General features: G+C 40.8%; 1 protein-coding gene and 1 long non-coding RNA gene across 9 annotated transcripts in view; both read right to left on the bottom strand.

Annotated features, from left to right (window-relative positions):
• The window catches only part of tenm3 (teneurin transmembrane protein 3), a 186,206-nt gene that overhangs the window by 150,711 nt on the left and 12,753 nt on the right, over nucleotides 1-22,742 (bottom strand). For all 7 annotated transcript variants that reach the window (XM_058079310.2, XM_058079326.2, XM_058079334.2 and 4 more), the window contains exons 2-5: nucleotides 4,444-4,646; nucleotides 3,994-4,114; nucleotides 2,963-3,033; nucleotides 831-1,118 (exon numbers count right to left, since the gene is read on the bottom strand). In XM_058079310.2, coding sequence (XP_057935293.2) covers nucleotides 831-1,118; nucleotides 2,963-3,033; nucleotides 3,994-4,114; nucleotides 4,444-4,546 — 583 coding nt within the window. In that variant the 5' untranslated portion in view covers nucleotides 4,547-4,646. The remainder of the gene's footprint in view (nucleotides 1-830; nucleotides 1,119-2,962; nucleotides 3,034-3,993; nucleotides 4,115-4,443; nucleotides 4,647-22,742) is intronic.
• On the bottom strand, nucleotides 7,245-9,124 carry LOC144899852 (uncharacterized). Of its 2 annotated transcripts, XR_013628187.1 has the most exons (5): nucleotides 8,257-9,124; nucleotides 8,059-8,150; nucleotides 7,867-7,957; nucleotides 7,711-7,743; nucleotides 7,245-7,605 (listed from the first exon to the last, which is right to left on the bottom strand). It is a non-coding gene; the product is annotated as an uncharacterized LOC144899852 (long non-coding RNA). The 2 variants fall into 2 exon arrangements; XR_013628186.1 differs by having other exon boundaries at nucleotides 7,867-8,150.

The following is a 22,742-nucleotide window of genomic DNA, read 5'->3' as shown; positions in this document are numbered from 1 at the left end:
ACAAACCGATGCAGAGTTCGCATCACTGCAGACGCTCCAACAATTCGCCTGTCGATCTCGCCTTCCATCCTCCCCTTGCTCTTGAACAAGACCCCGAGGTACTCAAACTCCTCCACTTAAGGCGGGGGTGTCAAGGTCATGCCATGGAGGGCCGAGACATTGCAGGTTTTCTTTCCAGCCGGTGACTAAAGCAGGCGATTTTAATGATTAACCCTCCGTTGGTTTGACGGAATGAGCTTGTCAATCAAATCACCTGCTGGAGAAACTGGTTGGAAAGATAACCTGCAGTGCTTCGGTCCTCCGTTCACACATGTGACTTAGGGCAAGACCTCATCCCAGAGACTAAACTCACTCTCCCTTTCGGGGCGAGTTTTTACAACTTTATTGTATCGATGTAACCACAAAATCCCAGGAACTTTTTAAGCAACTTGAATAAATTGTGAAATAATTCCTGGTGTCATTTACTGTATTTGAGCTAGCGGTGTTACTATGGGTCCTTTTCGATCCAAATTCCAAGAACATTTTTACCAAGAGGTAAAACAATTGCTGGTCATCTGCGTTTGTTTCCACCTCAAAGGTCATGGCAATTTATTGCAATCAGGCTGATGATGAATGAAGGGTTGCTATATTTTGACATTGATGTCATGTAGAGTGGAAGTGTGGTTTATGTAGTGAAAATAAAATCCTGTAGTGTTGCATTTATGTTTCTGTCAAGAGATGAACATATAGATGTAAGAAATGAAAAAGACCACTGCCTTTTAGGCCAGTCATGTCATGTGTGTTTTATCCAACAATACTGAGACGTCAGAAAAGAAGAGAAAATATCCTACCATTGTCACTGTCGGACTTGTTCTCATGCTCGGTATCGGTGAGAGTCAGTACCGAGTTGGAGCGGCTGGACAGACAGGAACTCCTCTCAGACGACTTGCCCAAACCCCCACGGCCCCACAAGTTAATGGCTCGATCTGGTGACATCACAGCCTGGGCGTCCACGTCCAGGTCCTGGGTTGTGGTCACAGAGAAACCATGGTGGGGAAGGCCCATCTCGGAGCAGAATACCAGGCCATGACGTGAAGGCGGCTCACAGATGCCCAGCTGACGAAGACTGAAATTTTGACCTAATGGAGTTGGAACAGAACCGTTAGAAAACATCACGTAAACATTTCTATTATTCATTCGTTCATTCATTTTCTGCTGGAGCCTATGGAAAAAATGACTTGGTCTGTTTCGGTTAAAGTGGGACCTTCTGGAATGGATTAAGGACGATAACCAAGGTTCCACTGTTCCACACATTTTCACAAGAAGACAAATGAAGCACATTTGATAATGGGTATTTAAGGATGAAGGTGAAAATTACCTTCAAATTGGAAAATGAAATCAGGTCCAAATGATATGCAATCCTTTGAAATATGAATGGAAGGGGGGCAAACAAATTATCTGAAAAATCACAGCGTGTTCCCGTTCATCTTTAATCAGCAAATGAAAGGGAAATTACAAAGGCGTTCCGTAATTAATGTCACAATTGAAGATAAAGAGTGCCGCTCTCCAATTAAAACTCATATTAATTTTAAATGAGCTCCAATTAGAGCAAAAGTGAATATAAAGCAGATAAGAATTTCTCCAAATTGACAATGTGTTAATTGGTGCAGGAGAAGATCGGGGCAGCTATGGTCTGGTATACTTTCTGTAGAAGTTTGGATTTTTGATCATTTTTGTCCTTGTTGCATTTTGTCAAGTGTTTTGATGCAACCAAGCGTTTCGTGACGGTAGCCCATGACTGGATGACTGGATGACTGGATGACTGGATGACTTATACGTACATTTGTATGCTCGCATATAATACACTTAGAATACACTGATGGAAGGATATATTGATTTTGTTGTAACTATGTCGGACCTTTTTGTTCTGCCGCTCCTCACATCCAGGGGGGTGACCCACAGTCCACGGAATGTGAGTTGAGACCTCTCAGCGTTGATCTAAAAACCCGTCTGTCAACTCAGTGTTCAGGTTGACTCTTACGGCGTCGGGAGGGAGGTTTACCTATACACCTTCACACAGCTGGCATCCATTTCACTGGCATGCTAACTTGGATGACCATAAATGCGCTCGCCTCGCATGCTAGGCAGTAGACCATCATTTGTTTATTCTTGACGTTGTGGAGACGTTTTAATGGGTGGGAAATTGCAGGACGAGGTCAAGCTCCAACTTGAAAGAGGTCAAGCTGGCCATGGAACGAAACCAAGACAAAGATCAAATGAAACACCCATTTTCCGGGCGAGACCAGGACTATACTACTAAGCCAGAACATGAGGGGGTCAGACCTTGGTGCGGGGAGCAATTGCTCTTTTTAAACGTTGCTTTCAAGCGGCTCTGTTTGTCCCCCTGCTATTATCATCTTTGAAATGATATATTCTATACTATGGATTTTTTACACGCCATGAAAGCAAGTCCTGCATTGGTTTGATTCCCTGTTTAGTATTGAGAAAAGAAACGTATCAAGGCAGCAGATGAAGTTAAGATGAAAGCCAAGTGGCGAGCAAGGAAGTTGAAATCAAGACCTTCAGGGAGCGCATCTTACTGTGCTTCAATGGAACATGGCTAGGAGCTACTAGCATCCCAGATGCTAAAGTAGAGCTAGCAGACTTTAGCACAGTCCAAGTGGACAGGGACACAAGACCGTGTGGGCTTGCACTGTATGTGAACAAACGGTGGTGTCATCCTGGACGTGTGAACATTGAAACATCATCTATATAGCATTTTTAAAATCATTTTTCATGAAATGAAAAAACATGACACCAATATCTACCGATGTTACATTTTTATCATATCGGTGGGCCCGAATTGAAATGCATTATGATCACAGATTATCAACAATGTTTATTCCAAATTCACTATGTTGATTTTACAGTAAGTATGCCCAAAAAGAAAATAAAGGAAGAATTGAAGAGAATTGATACTCACCATCTATGTTATAATCATCTTGCTCACGACGAACCATGTCCTTGTGTCCTTTTGTAGTCCCATAAAGTAACCTGTCAAAATATGTCATAGTTTCCTATGATGAATTACAAACAGAAAATGTATAATTACAGAAAAACAGTTGGTAGACAGAATACATCTTTTTTCCTCCTTTCAGCTTGAACGCATGCTCATGATTTCAGATGGAAAGTTTTTGGTTTAGTTGTTACGCTAGATGCCCTTCCTGAAAAAAAAACTAACTAGAAATTGAATAAATGCAAATACAGTATGTGCCATTACACCACCACGCAGCTATAGTGTAAAAAATAAGTATTTGAGCCGAATTTGCAAGTTTACCTCCTTCCAAACATAATTTTACCTCGGGCTCACACACTGAATCCTTTGTGATACACTAACGCAGTCCGCGGCGGCCGCCGAAACGGAGCACTCTCTGGTAAAGCTGAGAGAATCAAACCTTACTGCTACGTCTACCGGAGTCAGGATGGATGGAACTTTGAGGCAAGCCGGACTGGATCAGGAGTTACAACAGATTCAGTGTGAGTCCGGACTTATGTTTTTTTTTTATGTAAAAAAATACAAATAAACTCAAAAAGAATACATAACATTAAATCGACTTTATAAATTATTTGTGACATGACATATTTCCTGTGGTGGAATAAATATATATGTGTTGTATATCGGTTTTCATGATCAGATGCCGATATCAACCGATCACATTTTTATGCTGATATCAGGCCGACAATTATTGGTACTGGTAATTATTCCACATTCCTTACTGACATTTTTTGAACACACTTCATCCTGGAATGGATGTGTTTGACAATCGAGGTTACATTGTAATATTAATAATATGCTAATTTAAAAAAGCTAAAAAAATAAAATTATATGATGTATTTTCTATCCAAATGAAAAGCATTGATTTCAAAGTTACCTGACTTTCCTTGAACTTAAAAACAACCAAAATTGAAACTTGAATGGGCAGCAACATTATGCAACATGGTTGCAGTTCTAACCTGGTCTGGTCTTGGTGCTGGTCAAAGGCCTTGAGTGTTTCACTAGATGAGTAGGACTTTTGAGTCGGGACTCGCAGGCCGTGTGGAGCAATAGCACAGTCTTCACTGTCCCCTGAAGAACCTACCATAGATTCATACAAAGGAGCGGATTTCACATTCCTGGATATGAACTTCAAGGACGTCTTCAAAGAAGTGCAGCAGTTCCATGTTTCTTTTTGCTTACGTGTTAATTTAGGTATGAGTTTTGTCTTACACTATAATTTGAAAAGTTTAGTTGTTTTTAACCTCATCTTTGGCATGAATTACTAGTATTTTAGAACAAAAACATTATCGTATATCCACCATGATTTAACTTCTTGAGTTAAAGATGATTGTTACGGGTTGAAGGATAGTTTCCAATTTACAAGCACCGTGGAGTGAAATCAAATGAATGAACGCTGACTTTCTCACCAGGGTATGGCCCCTCCTTGTCCTTGTGGCCCTTGGTCAGTGAGCAGTATGGACGTCGCTCTTTTACTTCCATAATGCTTCTGCTGGTGTTGCTGGCAAACATTGAGGCATGCTGTGGTGCAGCTGATCAGGTGGAAAGACAGAGGCGAAGAAAAAGAAAGCAAGAATAAAGAGCAAAGCGATAGAGATCCGTTGAAGTCCACCTGTGAATACAGAGAACAGAGAAAGAGACATATCGTCACTACTTTCATATTTATATCATGACCAATACCAACGATGCTTACTAGGGGAGATTTGAACCTGGATTAACACGTTCATCCAACAGGGTGGGTTAATATTCATCAAACACACTTTGGAGCCTCACAGTGACTACTGGCTCGACATCGCTCATATACAATGTTTTACATTTGAAATGTAAGAATTTGTTTGAATTGCATTTGATCTATCACAAGTTAAAACTGATACTAAGGATATTCAGTGGTAAATATCATTTACATGATATATACGTATGTATGACATTTGTGTTCTTGGACAATCCATGAATACCATGACTAAATGAAACACACTTAAAAATTTGGAAACACAAACCAACAGGTCATGCTTCCCTCACTCACGGTGCAACCAAAAATAACACAATAAGTAACACGTGGGACATAGAATGTAACTGCACCACACGTCACTTTAGTTCTTTTTGAGTAATTTATTAACGTTAACTTCCATGTCAACCAAGCGTGAGGGATACTCTTCTTAAGGAAGTGCATCAAAGAAAAAGAAAGTGACAAGTGAAGTGCAAATTAGACAGCGTTAAATGCTGATCAACGAAGACTGCATGCCTTCTACAAGCCGTTAAAATGCTGCAACCATCATCAAGGATAAAGATGATATGCTGGAACAGATGTAAGGATCGGCTCCTATGAAATGGACAGTGAAAACTACGCAGCCTAAAGGTGTCATTATTGAGACTTCCTCAAGTACAGACAGAAAGTGTTAACTATGTCTCGGACAAAATGGCCATGACCTGGGGGCTCCCCAGAAGTCAATCCTGGGACCCCTATTGTTCAATCTGTGCATGCCAATGTCAGCATTCTAACACTGCTAGCACAGCACCGCTAAACATACAAATGCTAAGTGTCTGTGTCAGTTTAAACCTGTGAAAATGGTTAAAGTGCTAACATGCTAAAATCATTTCAGAGGTATGTAAACAACACACTTAGTGTCCCACCGCATTTAGCATTCTCAGTTTTGTATCTATGAAGTGGGCCACTTGTGTGGTAATGACTGGGTCTTTCAACAGTTCACAATGCCCGCCTGACAAAGGACTTGTCCAGAAGAATAACCCCTCTCTTTTTGGACCATCCTGTGAAGTCCCCTGGTCTAAATCCAATTGAGAACATTTGCGGATAGATGGCAAGGGAAGTTTATGGCAGAGGTTTTTGTGAATTTTTTTCACACCTCGACAAGGAGCTTGTCAGGTTTGTTTGATTGCATATTTAAAAGAATACATACCATATTATATCAGTGTTACTAAATCAGTTACATCATCATCATTAGTATCAAGGTTTTAAAAATGTGTGTGAGTAGCACACAATAGCACCAAGAGTGCTGTCATATGGTGTTTACATTTTGCAACACATTATGAAATAAAAACATTTTGACCTACGACATGTCTAAATTGATACAAGTAGAGTAACAGTTACCATGACAACACAACGGCAACCAGACTGCCCCTTGGCATTGTGTAAATGGAAGCTCTTGCCTCAGTGCTGCATGTTGGCCTTACAGACAACCCCACGTTCAATGCTGTGACATTCACCCACCAACACAATGTATTGCCATGAATGAAGAGTGGATAGCGATCAATAAACTGATCAAGTCAATGCCAAATAAATGCAACAATATCCAGACAGTTGACAGAAACTTAGTTTGTTACTGACAATATAACACTTCAAGAAGGTTCCATATCGAAAACGCAGATTACAAATACATATTATGGTAATGGTTTTATTTCATTAGAACAAGCATCAGATTACAATTGAGTGCATCCCATAATCAGTTCCCAGTTCCACATGTCCAAAAGAAGTAGGAAGAAGCAAAGCTTATTAAATCCTAGCCCTCCATCTGGTACTTTTACAATCAGTAACTGTTACATTTGTTCACTTCCTGCTTTCCATAATACACTTTAAGGTTTTTTTGTTATTATTATTACTATTTAACTGAAATGGGCTCTCAGATGGTAAGGTGAAGTTGAAACAATGTAGCATCAATTTGCACCCGCTGCTAACATTGCAACAATGTTCATTTCATAACAATGCGTCAACACAATTTTAGTTGTATTTCAGTATTGTGAACTTGAAAATGTTTCAAATTCAATGTCAGTAAAAATCAATGTGTTTTCAATATTTCAATGATAATGTAAAAAAAACACAACTTATTTAATGCTTCATTCATTACCAGCATTTAATAAAAATCATGCTTTGTCTAAAGCAGTTATTTTCTGTCATGGCCCCCCAAGGGACAGAACATTTTTCACGCTTCCCTGATTTTAAATACAAGAGAAAATGTAATTCTATTCATTTATCTGTACCGTACAAACTGAACTTGAGACTGAAACAAAGAAAATGCAACAAAAAGGGAGAGCATACACGTGTATTCAAGAGTCAAATTGCATGTTGAGTACTAAAATGAAAGCATCTTGCGTCCCCCCCTGACAGTTCCTCAAACCCCCCCTGGGTAATCTTCCCCACTATTTGAGAAGCACAGGTCTAAAGTCAGGGTGTCATAGGCTTAAAATATATGATTTGATCAAACAGGTTTTATTTCATTTCATTCACTGCCATGACTAACACTTCCTGTTTGTCCTGGTGCATCGGGCAGCCACTTTTCACTGCTTGACTAAATCATCATCGTTCGGTGCCAAGATGTTGGGTTAGGGCACCTGAAACAAAAGCACAAAACACACAAAGCAAAGACAGCTGAGACACCTTCCTGTCCATTATGAGTCAATGCTAACGTTTCAGAAAAGAAATGTTGATGTTCAACTTCCTGGTCGTCTATTGGAAATGGAAGGCCAGTGTACATTGAACTGGGTCCAGAGATGTGGAAGACCTTTCTGATCCCGGGTGACTGGCTGGGATTTGAAGAGACTGACTGGTGTTGATTCATCTGAGAAGGGGATATGAATGTTGAGTTCGTTTATGGTGGGCTTCCTATACCTGGTGTGTGCAAAAGATAAACCTATTCTGTTACATTAGACAATAAAAAACCTACATGGAGGTGGTGAAGACATACATATCTGCTGACCTGCAAAAGGCACATAAACACAGCAGATTGGTCACATAACGTGCACCACGCTGTTCATCATGAATGTTAGCTCAAAGCAGGGATACAGTATGACTTGATTGCCAATGCTCTTAAATACATAACTGCATAACTGTATAACTTCACCACAGGGCTTCCAGGCATACGGACAGTCCTGTACAGCTTTCTTGATTTTTTTTTTCCTTTCGGGATTCATCTGGAAAGAAAGACCATACAATGTGTACTGATTGGAGAAAGAATATTGAATAGTGTTACTAATGTAATCTGCACTGGAGAGGTCAGGAGTCTGAATGGGACCTCCTTGGGCGTCTATGCTGCCAGGATGGAGGGATGGTCGTGTTATCCTCTGTCTCAATACTTGAGGAGTCCATCTGCTTTGGTGTTGGAATCTATGTAAAGAGAAAAATGTTTTTGAGCCAGTAGTAGAAAAAAAACAGTCATTATATACAGAGGAAACGTGCTAAATACAATCTATGCTTAGCAACATTAGCTCACCTGTTGTGTAGCAGTCTTTTTTTGACTGAATATTTGCACGAGCTTGTTAAGTGCCCAGCTGGCACTTCACAACATGACATCACACATTAGTTGCTGCTGATGAAGCCCTGCTTAAAAAAAATCAGATCACTAATTACAATGGGGTGGAAAGATATATAGAAAGGAAAAATATACCGTAAATGCTGTAAATGCATAAACCACATACCTGAGAAGTGTTTCACACACCATGTCATCAGGCCAGCTAGCCAATTACCATATTACATGCTTAATTCAAAATGGAGCAAGCGTGAATGCCAGTTACTCTCGCTGACTGTACTATTGTGTTATCATGTGCTAAAAAGAATATACTGTATTTACTTTTAGCTCCCAATTCACTGTCTAAATATAGGCTACCACATATACTGTAATAGTACAGCTAGGAACAGTAGCAACAACTGCTTACGCAAACAGACAAAAAAGGCATCTTGACTCGAGCTATTAAGCTGATTTGATAAACAACAGAGCAATTTTATGAAATCATTTGAACACAGTCTTCTGTCTATCACTTAAAAACAAACAAGTACCTGAATAATTCCTCTGGAAGACGTCCTTTGTATTGTGGCACTGTGAACTGCAGCCAGTCATTACCACACAGACCAGGGCCTTCATCTGCTGTTTGACGCCCCTGCACAACCTGAAGCTCCAATGTCGCATTGAAGGAAAAATCACCCCAAATCATGACGGCGCTCCGTCCACTGTGGCGTATGGAAAACATCTCAGTAACGTTGGAAGTCATCAAGACCGTTAAGGTGAAATTGTTTCTTAATAGAGGACATTTTCTTCCGCCTTTTAATGTCCCGTGTTTGGTGGGGAGTCAAAGGAAATTTTGCATCTGGCTTCAAAATAGACAAAAGCCTAAATAAGTTGTTTAAGAATAATAAGCAATTAAATAAAACGCTGCATGAGAGAAATGATTGCAACGGCCTCTAGAGAAAATGTATAACTTCGACATCATATGTAATGGGAGGGCTAATCTGAGAGGTTAAAGCTATCTTAAAATGCCAGGACGCCCAAGGCTGTTGAACCTGAGCATGTGAAGAGAAGAGGTCTTGAGCTTTGAACAAACAATCATAGCAAGTCTGTGTGAAAACTGTGTCAATATTTTTGTGGGTTTACCACTTGACTTTTTTGTTCCACCCTCAGGATCGTTTACAGAAGTTGAAAATAAATGTCGTACTGCGTCCAATCTCAGCAGGAACGGTGCAAAAGCCTTTTTGTTTTTGCCGTCAAGAGATAACGACATTGGGGTAACATTAATAAAATAAATTAACATTGATTATTTTGAAGCTCTACTTAACCTCTAACAAGATCCAACAGTGTAAAATGTCAATTCTTGCAATTTGTCAATACTCGTCACAATGGCATTGTGCAAAATGATGTTCAGACCCTGCCTCCGCCACTGTCACTCACACACATCAAACCACCTTTTCTCTGGAAAACTCAAGGCTCAAGGCTTACATCGATGGGGAGTCAGCACAAATGTTTGTGAGAACACACAAGTGTAAAAAAAGTAAAACAGTAATCCCTTGTTATAATCACGGTTTATTGGCTCCAGACCTGCCTTGTGATAAGTCATTATAATAGAATGACAACAGAACACAATCAAAGTGTAACATATATATTTATAATGAACTGGAGAAGCACTCGGAGAGCACAGACCTCCGCCAAGTGCCAAGAAGGTGTCGACATTATTATTTCAAAGTGGTGAATGTGCCGGCCACACTTGACTACAAGTCAGTTTCCAGGTCATGCAACTACGGAGTCAAGGGTTTGTACCACTTGTCCTCCATGCCTGTCTCGTTCTGAATCACATTTGGTGACCCTTGACGTGAGTAATATGTCGACAACAGCGTGGCCCGAGCGGCGCCACTCAGTGCTAACGAGGCAGCTAAAAACGGTGCAATCAATGGCCAACTTTTGGCAACACAGCCCACGCCTGTGGTTTGAGCACATCAAAGCCCAGTTCCAACTGCAAGGAATAACACAGGATGTGACAAAGTATTTCCATATAGCGGCCCCGCTGGACCTCCACTTTCTCTCATACCTCAGGAACTGCATGGCGGACAATTTCATTTTGAAACCGTGACTTTTTCATACCATGCTATACCTTCAAACCGGAAACCGACACTTTTATCTGCTACAATGGCTTTTCCACCTTCACGTACATGTGGACGGCGGCGTGAAAGAGCAAACAATATCAGCATGAAACTTGCACAAACAAAAGACAATTCTTTCAATATTGTAGGGAAATGGGTGCCATGACATAACACTTAATTCTTTGGATATATGACAAGGAAACAAGCACATCTGCTTTGAATTTGAAGCCTACCTGACGTTTTCTGCTCATCTGTTGACTGTTTTCAATAACTCTTCTCCATAATAATCAAATGAATCTGAATGAAACTCATCCATACCAATCCACAAACAGCATAAGTGCTCTTCCCTTCATTTTTTTCTGCTTATACTTTGCCATCCCACATAATCTGACCTGAGTTTCAAGGAGTTCACAAGTGCAATCTACTTAATCTCTTTCTCTTTCCCATCATCTCCTAACTTTCCCTCACTCCCACCTAATCCCGCATCTCTCCTACAAGATTAAAATAGAGGGAGGGATGGCAAAAGTGACAGTTGGAGAGAGGATCGGGTTTGGGGGAGAAAAAAAAACGGGTGTGGCTTTTTTTGCTAAACTTATACCGATGAATGACCAGCTTCAATTTAGGTACGAAGAAAAGAGAGGTGTGGAATGAGAAGAAGAAAATATATTACAGTAGAACCCTGATTTTCCCGGGGGTTACCATCCGGGACCAACAACAAATGGCAAGTCATTGTTAAAATGTGTATTTTTCATACACACCTTGCTACCTATCCAAACCCTCTTGCAAGATTGTGTTGACATTCCCCTCGGATTCCTGATCAACAATAAGACTGTTGGAATTATTAGATTAGATTCAGCTCTTTGGTGTGTCTCACGTATTTGAATTTTATTTAAATGCATTTAAATTACAAAATGTGCACATATTGGGGTCACGCTGTAGAATGTATTATGTACAGTATATCTGTATTATCACATATTTCTGTATTTCATTGTGGACTTATAACGGTGCTTCTCAAATAACGGGGCAAGCCCGGTGAACAGTCGGGGAGACGCGAGCGGCAGGGAGGATTTTCAATATTTGTGCAGACCTGCCAACATGTATTAATTTGTCATACTCAGCATGCAATATGACTCTTGAATATGCTTATATTTCTCACTGTTCTCCATTTTGGTGCATTTTGGTTTCAGTTTCCAGTTCAGCTTGTACAGGAACTACTGACAGTGTATGGAATGAGATGTGTTTTCTGCAGAAAAATAGCCTATTGTCAGAGAAAAAAAATAAAACTTTGACAAAAAGTCCGCAAATTTGCAGGGCCGTGACTGCTGAGGGTGAGTGAGAGGATCTACTGTAAAGTGAGCCAAACCTAGTTGACTTCAGGTACACTCTGGACTGGTCGCCAGCCAATCACAGGGCACACAAACAACCATTCACACTCACTGATAATTTAGAGTCTGAAATTAGCAAACTTGCATATTTTCAGAGAGTGGGAGAAAGCTGGAGAAAACCCACAAATGGGAAGAACATGCAAACTCCACACAGATGTTCCAACAGAGATACAAAGCTAGATCTCCTGACTGTGCACTCAATATGCTAACCACAAGGTCACCGTGCAGCCTGCAAATGAATCTAGTTTTCAAACTATTTTCATCACCTGGATGTTGTGGGACCGTCTTGGACTTTTTAACATTGTGTGTTAGTAGGTAAAGGCATCTTGGGATTGGCAGACTACTTTGGTGGTCCCTTTTTTAAAGAAGACCCGAGGGTCTGTTGTGACGACAGGGGATCACACTCCTCAGTCTCGTGAGGAAAGTCCAAGAGTCCCAGAGCGCCGGACAGAAGAGTGCATCCGTAAGTCAAACCTCGATTACGAGAGGTCCAATGTGGTTTTTGTTATGGGCATGAAACACTGGACCAGCTCTACACCCTTGTGTCAGAAAAGGGTGGTGTTCTGGGAGTACAGGGTTCCTCCGTACAATGAGTCTGGTTCCCACTGCCAGTAGTAAGTCGAGCCTGTTCACGGCTGTGACCTTTAGCATTTACTGAGGCCCTCTGCAACTGAGTGTGAAGCTTCTCGGATGAAACACAGCACCATCTGAGGCCATGGTCCTCAGATGGATTTCACCCTCCTGGTTGGAAAGAGGTCTGGTCTAGGTGGAAGAGTTCAAGTATCTCTCACAAATTTAGGCCTTTTGTTTTTTTATGAAAAAAAAAGTTGCCAGCAAAAGAATATATCAAAACTGGCAGTAGAATGGATGGATGGACAATTGGCCAATGAATGGCCTCTTTCATAAAGCTGGGACTCCACATTCTAAGTCCATTGAGAGTATTGTTAAATAGGACATCATGCTGATGACAACGTCTGCACAGCATACGAGCAAAAAACATGGCACTCCATCTGGGCCCTTGGTATCACTGGTATCACTGGTACTGTTGTAGTCAGAAGTTTACATTCGATCACCATCAATGTCAAATTCATTTTTAACTAAAACATAAAATGCATTCTAATTCATGAATAGAATTAATCAGAACCCTGCCTTTCCCTGATAGAATGATTATATGCCCCACGGTGGTGTAGTGGTTAGCATGTGGTCGCGTACTATTGTTGTGCACGAGACATAAACAGTGTCCGCCATGGTGTAAACAAGTTGTGAATTTCTATCGTATATCGCAGGAGCGTGGTCGGTTGGCGTCAATGGGCCAATTTCGCTCACAAATGCCAGGTGCCAATTTATCCATACACAAACTGAAACAGTGCGCAAACTAGTCGTTTAGGTGTGTTATGAATAAATAAATGACACTCACTGCCCCGGAAAAATTGCAGGACCGTGTGGAGGGCAAAATTAGTGCAAGTGCAAACACCGCTGTTGTGTACTGCTATGCGAGTACTTTGGCGTTTTTTCTGACGACATATCTTGACCACAATCACAAGATTGCCTGCCGATATCACCACAATCCAAACTTATTATAGACCGGAGGAAGGAAAACCATAAACTACTACTTAAAACTACTTAAACCATCCAAATATTGGCTCAAGCCATGATGCCAGGTTGTATGTTAAGTTTAAATGAAATACTTTGGAAAGCACGGGCGGCCTTATTCAAACACTTGGCAGGCCGGATGTGGCCCCCGGGCCGTAGTTTGCCCACCCCTGATATACAACATTCACCACTTCTGTGTCCAGGGTCCAAAACCTAGCTGGAATGTCACAAAATATCTACAATACACAATCATCCAGTTTATATACATTCCCATTTTTCAGGAAGGGCATGTAACCTTCCACATGACGCTTCAGGCATATCTCAACGTAAAGCCTCACTTCTAAAATGTAAATGTGAGCAGTCAGGTGACTGGAGAGTACCGAGCATGCAAATAGAATCTCATCCTGATTTGAGTCCAGCTGGTGAAAATGCCAGATGTCCGTGTGGATTATGTGAGGTTAATTCCTTTCATGAAAATAGCACAAATGGCATCCGAATCAGTGAGATAAAACCTTGATCTCTCCATAGTGGCTGGTACTTCTTTAATTCTGTTATTTATTATGTCCATTATTGGCGTGCTGTGGACGAGAATAATATTACCTTATGATAATGATTACCTTTTTGCAGTAAATGTACTGTACTTATTGTCACTATATCTCCTCATCTTGGGTCTATCCAAAAAGAAAAAGGAACATGCTAAATTTGAAGATTTTCATTTGGACAGCAATGTTATTGACGTTCCTGTCTCCCTTTTTCCCTTCAGCACTTTTTAGTAGACTATCCAACCGAACAACATCCTCAGACAGCTTGTTAACAAACTGTTGCTTTGGAAAGCAGTTTCAAACGTCGCAACTGTAGGAAGAACAATGAACAAAATCCCTGATTAGGTGAACAGTTTCAAGCTGGTTAGTATTTTAGGCTAATCTACTGTATATTAGTACATTTAGTCTAACTTTCTAGTCTAACAGACTAGAAAAAACGCAGGTTCTGTACCAGAAAATCTGACCCAAATTACAGGTACATGTACCATTACTCCCGTGATAAACACTAAGGAAAAACATTCTTTTATTCAAATCATGAACATAACACATGCGGGGAGTAGATACAAAGAAACGGAAAAGGCAACAAGAAATTGGAAACAAGTATGATCGCATCATCACGATCACTCAAAGACGACAAGAGTTCAAGTGTATTCATAACTGAAGAAGCAGATGACTATTCCCTCTATGAACAACCTCAGGATGAGGATGATAAATCGCATCCCCAATCACAACATCGAGTCATGGGGGCCTTCAACGATCAGCGACTGTAAGCCTCACAGCGGTGGTCTCCCTGTTTGCTGCCCAAGGCCAAGTAAAGCCACCTTGACACTTGCACACATTTTGCCTCTGCATTGTCCGGCAATTCTCTGTGGCGATGCGTGTCATTGTAGATGGTCCGCCTGAACGTGTGAACACTAGTTTTGTGTGCTGTTTGCGTCTTGTTTACAAGCATGTTTTACACTTGGCACACAATTCATCACACACTTCAAATGCCACGTTACTGCACGACTTATTTACACCGACTCCAAGTAGTGTTAAGGTGGAGTGTACGACATAATACACACAACACGCATTGTTCCAGCATGGGTATGTACTGTCACCACCACTTCCCGCATCTGTGAAGCAGTTACTTGGACGCCATGCTATAGCAGACTTCTAGCTTCATGAATTCTTCTATTCAGGGTTCTTACGGATTCAAAATTCCATACTTTTTCCAGCCTCAGTCAATAGATGTGTATCATTAAAGCAGCAACAATTAATCCATGATTTATCGATTATCCAATTAATCAACAACTCTTGAATTTTACAGCTTCACTCTGTCAGAGTTTTTATAAAATGTATTAATTAATAAATCATACTGTTTCGTGGTTGAAAATAAACATAATAATAACATATTAAATTGTATTTTTTTCCTAAATGAAGCATTTTGTAAGTAAAATGCAAATATAAGGCATTAAGAAATCAGTATTGCAGTATTCTACAATGGTCACTCAGTGACACATACAAGCATGCTAGAATTATCTGACAACAGACGCAATAATACGATAATAATCATAATGATAACACAGGCTACTGTTGTGGCCATAATCCAGCTGAAATTCAACTCTGAACCCGGCATCATGACACGTCCGGAACACATTTATTGTGACACACACAAGCACGAGCCTTATTTATGTCTTAAATAGCTTATTTTTTCTGAATGCATCTATTATATTTGGTAGTATGAATGTATTGTATGTATGTATTTGTATGTATTATGTATTTTGCTTTGCAAAAATATAGAAATATAATTCATTTATAAATCCTAGTACATGGAAATTCACTCATCACAGTCAGTTCTGGATTCAACTAACTGCGATGACCGTTGGATGACTGGATTTTGGTACTCAAGATGTAGTACTCCAGAGAAGAAGCTCTCATTGCATGAAAGTAAACTAGTCTATATTATCTTGCAACTGCAGTACTATTGTGGAAGGATAGAGGGAGAAATATCCCTCTCTGCAACTTCCGGCTCTCCTTCTGTCTCAGTTTCTTGCCTGGGCTCTTCTTCAAGTCCAGGCAGTGCTGGCCTTGTCCTGTTCTTGTCTTCCTGGCAGGTATCTTGTAGCACTGTATTGCAGTATTGTTCGCTGATGGCTTGGACATGACGGGACTCTGCATTATTTTATGTACTGCAGAGTGCGTGAAATCAATGCATGTAGGGTCGGAAAGAGGCACACTTTGATATGCACCACTTGCATTGTTTACAAATACTATACAATATTCACAACTAGTTGTGGCAAGAAGAAATTTGAAACATCGCAAAATTGGCACAAAGTCCCACTGTTTCCACATACTTCACACCAGTCTCCGACAGATTTACACATTGGCTTGCAAAGTTGCGTAACTTACAAAATGTGTGCAAGTGCCAAGGTGGCTTAAGTCATATCATCATCAGGGCAAAACTTGTGCGACTTGAGTGAGTGCTCTGTGCCACGCAAACTCAATACACCTCCCTGGCTGCAGTACAGTTAGAACACATCAGCCTCGGCTCGACACAAATGCTCACGCATGAGTACAGGCTTGGCCAAACTGTACACATTGCATAATCACCAGGACTGTTCCTCACTTCATCATTATTTAATGACTATTAATCCCACTGTAAAACCCATTGTACGTATATCTGTTCATGCACAATCACGTTGGTCATTATCGCTGGCAATGACATCACTGATCTTTTGCTTCAGGTCACTGATGTCTGTGTAACTTTGTTCCATTCATCTTTAACATAACTCATAGAAAGAAGTCAGACAGATAATTTGGTCATCCCTTCCAATCCAATGGTCTGGAAAGGTTGGATTTAGGAACCCACGATCATGCAGTCCCAATGTAATGCAATGTGAATCAAAAGCACTGAGTATGTACTGTAAAGGCTTTGTGGATATCCTAAACATTTGCATTCCTTGTCCGAGGTTGGGTCGCAGGGTCAGCAGTGGAGGTATAGAAGGCCAAACTTCCCTCTCCCCAGCCACTTCATCCAGCTGCTCCCAGCGGATCCTGAGGTTTTCCCAGGTAAGCTGAGACACAGTCCCGTCTGACGTGGTAAATGATAACTGGTCTTTCAGTTGTATAGCGCTGTTGCACCGCCAAGGCACTCAAAGTGCTTTGACACTGTTTAACTACTGATGACGCAGCATCAGGAGCAGCTGGGGGTTCAGTATCTTGCCCAAGGACACTTTGACATGATCTCAGGAGGACGGAGGATCGAATTTGGCCACCACCTGATCCATGCTCCCCCCTGCCCTGAACACCTCCCCAGGGAGGCACCTCCCCAGGGGACATTCAGACCAGATGCCCAAGCCACCTCACCCGTCTCCTCTCAGTGTGGAGGAGTAGTGGTTCTACTCCAGGTTTCTCCCAAAGACAGTTCTTCTAACCTTATTTCCAAGGCAGGGCTCAGCCATACTAGGAGGAAAATTCATTTTGGCTGCTTGTACCCACAATCTTGTCCTTTCGGTCACTAACCAAAGGTCATGACCATAGGTGAGTGTAGAAATGTAGATTGAGAGCTTTACCTTTTGGGTCGGCTCCCTCTTCACCATCAGTCCACATCACATTAGATGCCACACCAATTCGCTTGTCGATCTGTTCCAATCTTCCTCACTTGTGAACAAGACCCTGAGATACTTAAATCTGGTGCTGGCCACTTGGGGCAAGATTTCATCCCCCGATGGCACTCCACCCTTTTTCTGGGCGAGAATCATGGACTTGGACTCGGAGGTGCCGATTCTCATCCCAACCACTTCACACTCATCTGCAAACCGATCCAGTGAGAGTTGAAGGTGACGTCTCGATGAAGCCAGCAAGACCACACAGAGACCCAGTCCTGCAGCCACCAAACCGGAACCCGTCAACACCCTGATAAGCCAAGACATTTGGTCCATAAAAGTAATGAACACAACCAATGACAGATGCAAGTGTATTTTTTGTGCACCCATTCTTCCTATTAAAGACGTATAATTATTCCAAAGTGGATAATTAATTGTTCAAATAAATGATTGAGTGCCCAAAATGAACATGACATTAATTCCCATGATGAATATATCGAAACATCTGGCCACTGTGCATCTCATGATTTATCTCGTATTTTATTTACTTGTTGTTGAGCGAAACACTATTCAGATTCTCTGCACGCGCTGTACATATGGCGACTTGACAATAAAAATCTTTTCAATCTCGATTAGGTATTCCAGTGCTGAAGATTGTGTCAGGCCAGCACCAGATTTCTCTGCTTGTTGTCAGAAAGGGGAATTGGGAATAAGTTGGCTCAAAAGCACTCAATTGTGTATTCACCCCAAGGGAAGCTTCCAACTGGTTGGGAGAGTCAGGAGCCTGACTTGGCATGAGTGTCATTAGCAATGATGGCCCGGTGGGTCTACCTCTTTCTGTTAGCAGGTCTATCCGAGACGTCACATGGTTATTCCCTAGCCGTCAGCTCACATCAATCACTGCCGAGGGTTTATATGGTTACATAACTATGTTGACAATACCAAACAGTAGGGGCGTAATGGTACGCCATAATCGGAGACCAGTACGTACAACACTGTTGAGGTCACGGTTTGGTTCATTTTGAGAACTGTAAGGGAACGGAACGCAACAAATAAAGCTACTTAGCTTTTGTGCACACACTGTTAATTATTTTGAATTAAGCATAAAAATTACAATCAGTAATTCTACAATATTTTATTGAAATTAATTTATATATTTTCCTTTATATTCTTTTTTTTAGCTTTTTTGTTTGATTTGGCTTAGTTTTTACAAGGGACGTCATTTATTCAGGCTTGAGTCTGACAATGGACAACCCCAAAGGCAGTGTGTTGGTGCCATGGTTGAAAAAAAACCTCAAACAAAAATAAAATTAAAAAATTAAAATTAAAAAATAAAATTACAAAATGAGATTTTTAGAAGGTGTCTTTTTTTCTGAAAGTGCAATGGTAACATTTTTCACAGTATGAACAATTAATTGATTTGTATTAAAGTAAAGGGTTTTCTCGGGTCATGACACCTGCCAGCCAAAGGCTGGGCTGCACTGTTTATTAATGTGACAAACATTTCCTGCCTATCTCTTAATGTGGGTAATTGGCATGCCCCTGTACCAAATATACAGAATATTACAGACTGAAAAATCTGATTACAAATACATGCATGCTCAGACCTCTCCATAATCATTGACATTAACATTGGCGGTCCAGCCGTTTCCAGGTGTTCCTGAACACCCTAACCACTTCTCCTTTCATCAATAAGGCACCAAGAAGGTACAAATGATTGTGCTTGTTGTAGCAAAATAAAGTGTATTTAAAATAAATTAAGTCAGGGTGCCTCTTTAAGCCAAAGAAAGATGTACCTCTGTAATATTGTGTGCCTGACTCCCATGAGCTTGGAGGACTCCATCTGTACTCCAATGACTCAAACAAGTAATTGATAACCCCCCCCCCCCTCCCCCGCCCGACTTCATCAAGATTCTTTGGTTTCATCTTCCAAGCCTCCTCCTTCATCTAACCCCAAACAGGCTCAATAGCGTTCATGTATGATGTCTGGGCTGGCCATTCCTGGACCATTTTGATCTTCTTCACTATCAGGAACTTTGATGTAGAAGGTCCTTCTTAGAAGCTATTAACAATTACCAGTCATGGCTGAGCATGCAGAGCATGTTGGAATGCTTGCGTCTCCAATGCAGTACAAAACGTGACAGACAGCACCTTTAATTACCAACAATTTGCTTTGTCAGCTATAATACAAAGCTTAGTTAAATATATTTACCTACAAGTATTTTCACCTTTATGGAATTGGTTTAGCGTGTAATTAAGTAAAGAAATAGCTAATTAATTGGACCTTGGATGTGCCATTTTCTCGATATGCTGCCGTCGGTGCACAATGTTTGGACACCTCTGACTGAAGAGAAGATGAAGATAGAAGTTTAGCTGACTGATCATTTACAGTAAGAGCCCTGGAAACTCAAAACTGTACCAGTATGATGATAATAGCAACCCAGGTATTGTCTGCATAATAATCAAGCTTCATTTGACGAGACTTGTGTTGCATGTGAAAATCAAGGCTATATAGTATTGTTTTTATAAATCTGCCAATCACAAATGTGGCAGTAAAAAGAAAACTGATCGGTCCTGCTCTGTTGAATGCAGAGCGTCATCCATTCAACCACACACACACACACACACACACACACAGAGAGAAGCTGCTCTCGGAATGTTTTAGTGGAAACAGATTTTCCTCAAGAGTTGCCTTCCACACTTGACAAAACCAGAAATTGGCAATTCATTTGCTTGTTGATTTTCCTTTTCTTTCATTGTTTCCTGCCCCTTCTTTGATTCATCACAATCGCTTGTTTCCTGCACGTGTTCAAATTGCAGAGCGGGTGATGTGCTTTTTTTTCCCCCAGTCGAACTGTGAGAAGAATGTCCTAATCAAGTCTAATGTTCTCACTCTTCAACAAGAGATTTCCAGAGAAAAGACACAAGACAAACGCCAATGCAGTCAACCAATAGACAGCACAATACATTACAGAATAACTCAGACTGTCACGTTACGCTTTTCCGCCCAGCCTTTTAGTTCCTATTATTTTCCTCCACTGGTTTCTTTTTGTGTTTGCTCTGCAAGATTCAGTTACTTCCACTACGGCGTCGGAGCAATGAGACACACCTGCAGTCGCTTCCCAATTAGTCATGTTCAAAAGCACAGCGTCTGTGGCGGTCCTCTTCCTCGTCTTCCACGGTTCTCATTACCATGCCAAGAACTGTGAAGGGTGCTCATCATACTTCTATTATGGTCTTGTCTATCTTTTAATAGCTTTGTTAAGCTTAATTATAAAAACAAACCTAAATAACATTTTTTAACATTAGACATGAAACGGCGGCAAAAATTTAGTTTGGCAGAGAGAAAATTTCAAAATGTTTAAAATCTTCGTCCACCAAGTGGAACCAAATGTCACAAACAATCCGCCGATTGGAATCCACTGGAATGTAATGGTGCGAGCCAAGTTGCGCCACTGATGCTAGGAGTCTACTGGGCTGCCGCCAGTTGGTGCCAGTTGGTGCCAAAGATTATGTGACTGCCGTGTAGTGGCTCGCAGTGGTGTAGAATCACGGCAACATGGCAACATGCCGAGCGAACATCAATTCGTCGCCACAGCCAGCCACTACGCACCAATCACATCTAATCTTTGGCGCCAACTGGCGCCGGCCCAGTGGACTCCTAGCATAATACAGGCAAAAAATACAAAACATAACATTTGCTGACATATGGATAGCATAGTGTTAAGTATGTTTTACTTGAGTGAGATTTACTTAATATTGAAACAATAAATCGTTTAAGTGAATGTGATTTAGTATCATGCATGTGTACACACATGCTTCAAGGAGTACTGGATCTGATTCCCAACACTCATGCCATATAATACGTTTGTTATGATACGAAGGCTGACATCATCTGGGTTTTTAATAAAACCGCAATTTGTATATACACTCAAAATACATTTTGTTGAAAATGAGCTACATTAAAAGCATCTCTTGAATGGAGCATGGCAGTGAGTGTTCCTGCTGCTTTTTAACGGAAAATTCTCTCTAATTTAAATCAAATAATGAATGGGATTTTATAATAGCTATCTCCACTCCAAAATGCATGTTGCTATTTACCGCCTTTATCTCGCTAATCACGGCAAGAGCTTTTAGAGTACAGAAAGAAATATGTATTTACTGTCTCATTCAACAGTCAGATTTTCTCAATGGAAATGAATAATGGATTGAATAATCAGCAATTTGTCACATTAGCATTCTGCAAACTATGAACCTCCCACAAAGCAGAGAATCAATACCCAAATTAAAATGAAAACTGGGAATGTTTTTAGTCATTTAAAACCGCCGAACTCCATAGTGGGGCCTGCCGGGTTGTGTCTCTGTTGCTATGGTAACTGCTCCTAACAATATAGACATGTCCACGGAACCGGTCAGCTGATACCAGCTATACCTTGTACATTTACACAAAACTGCTGTTTATGTTGTTTTTTTCTGTCAAAATGGTCCAAGATTTGACAAAATATCCTTCACACTTATGATTTATGAATGAGGAATTATAATTATGAATTATAGTGGTGGCATGGCTCAGGTGGTAGAGTGGTTGTCTCCCCAACTGAAGGTTGCAGGGTCGATCCTCCATCCTCCCCTGATCATGTCAAAGTATCCTTAAAAGTTATCGGTATCGGCTTGAAAACAAGAATATCGTGCATCCCTGCTTCATAAAAAATCAACATTTTCATATTACAGTTTTGTTGTAAAATGCAAACACATGCACATCAACACAACTGCTTCAACAATTTGTGGGAAAAATAGCGGGGACGACTTAAAAAGGAAAGGTTGGGTTGCAGAGGATCATGTGCTTGTCACCGAGCAGTGATAATGAGACACATGTCACCCTGTCACCTCTCCAACTCCATGACACCAGAAGCAGCTTACAACTCGCCCACACTGGAGTCCATATAGAAGGCCATCTGTCTTTTATTGACAAGGTTACGTGTTAATGTCTGTCTGGCCTCCTTTCAAGAATACCAATACAATACTATAGCGTACTGTATCATACTATGATATCCTAGACTTACAGTTCCCCATGTCATCTACCTGAAGCTGCAGTATGTACACACGACAAGGATGAAGATTATTCAAACGTAGATTTTCTGCATGACAGAAAAAAATATTGCATAAGCATCCATGCTGACATAGTTTAAATATGTTAAAATCACATATGTCTGGCTGATATTGGCATAAAAGTTAAAAGCAGAAAAC

Source organism: Doryrhamphus excisus, linkage group LG9 (genome assembly GCF_037039965.1).
Source record: "Doryrhamphus excisus strain RoL-2023G ecotype Guam linkage group LG9, RoL_Dexc_Guam_v1.1, whole genome shotgun sequence".
NCBI lineage: Eukaryota > Metazoa > Chordata > Actinopteri > Syngnathiformes > Syngnathidae > Doryrhamphus > Doryrhamphus excisus.
Note: the sequence above shows the minus strand (reverse complement) of the source record. Positions and strands in the feature narration are given on the sequence as shown.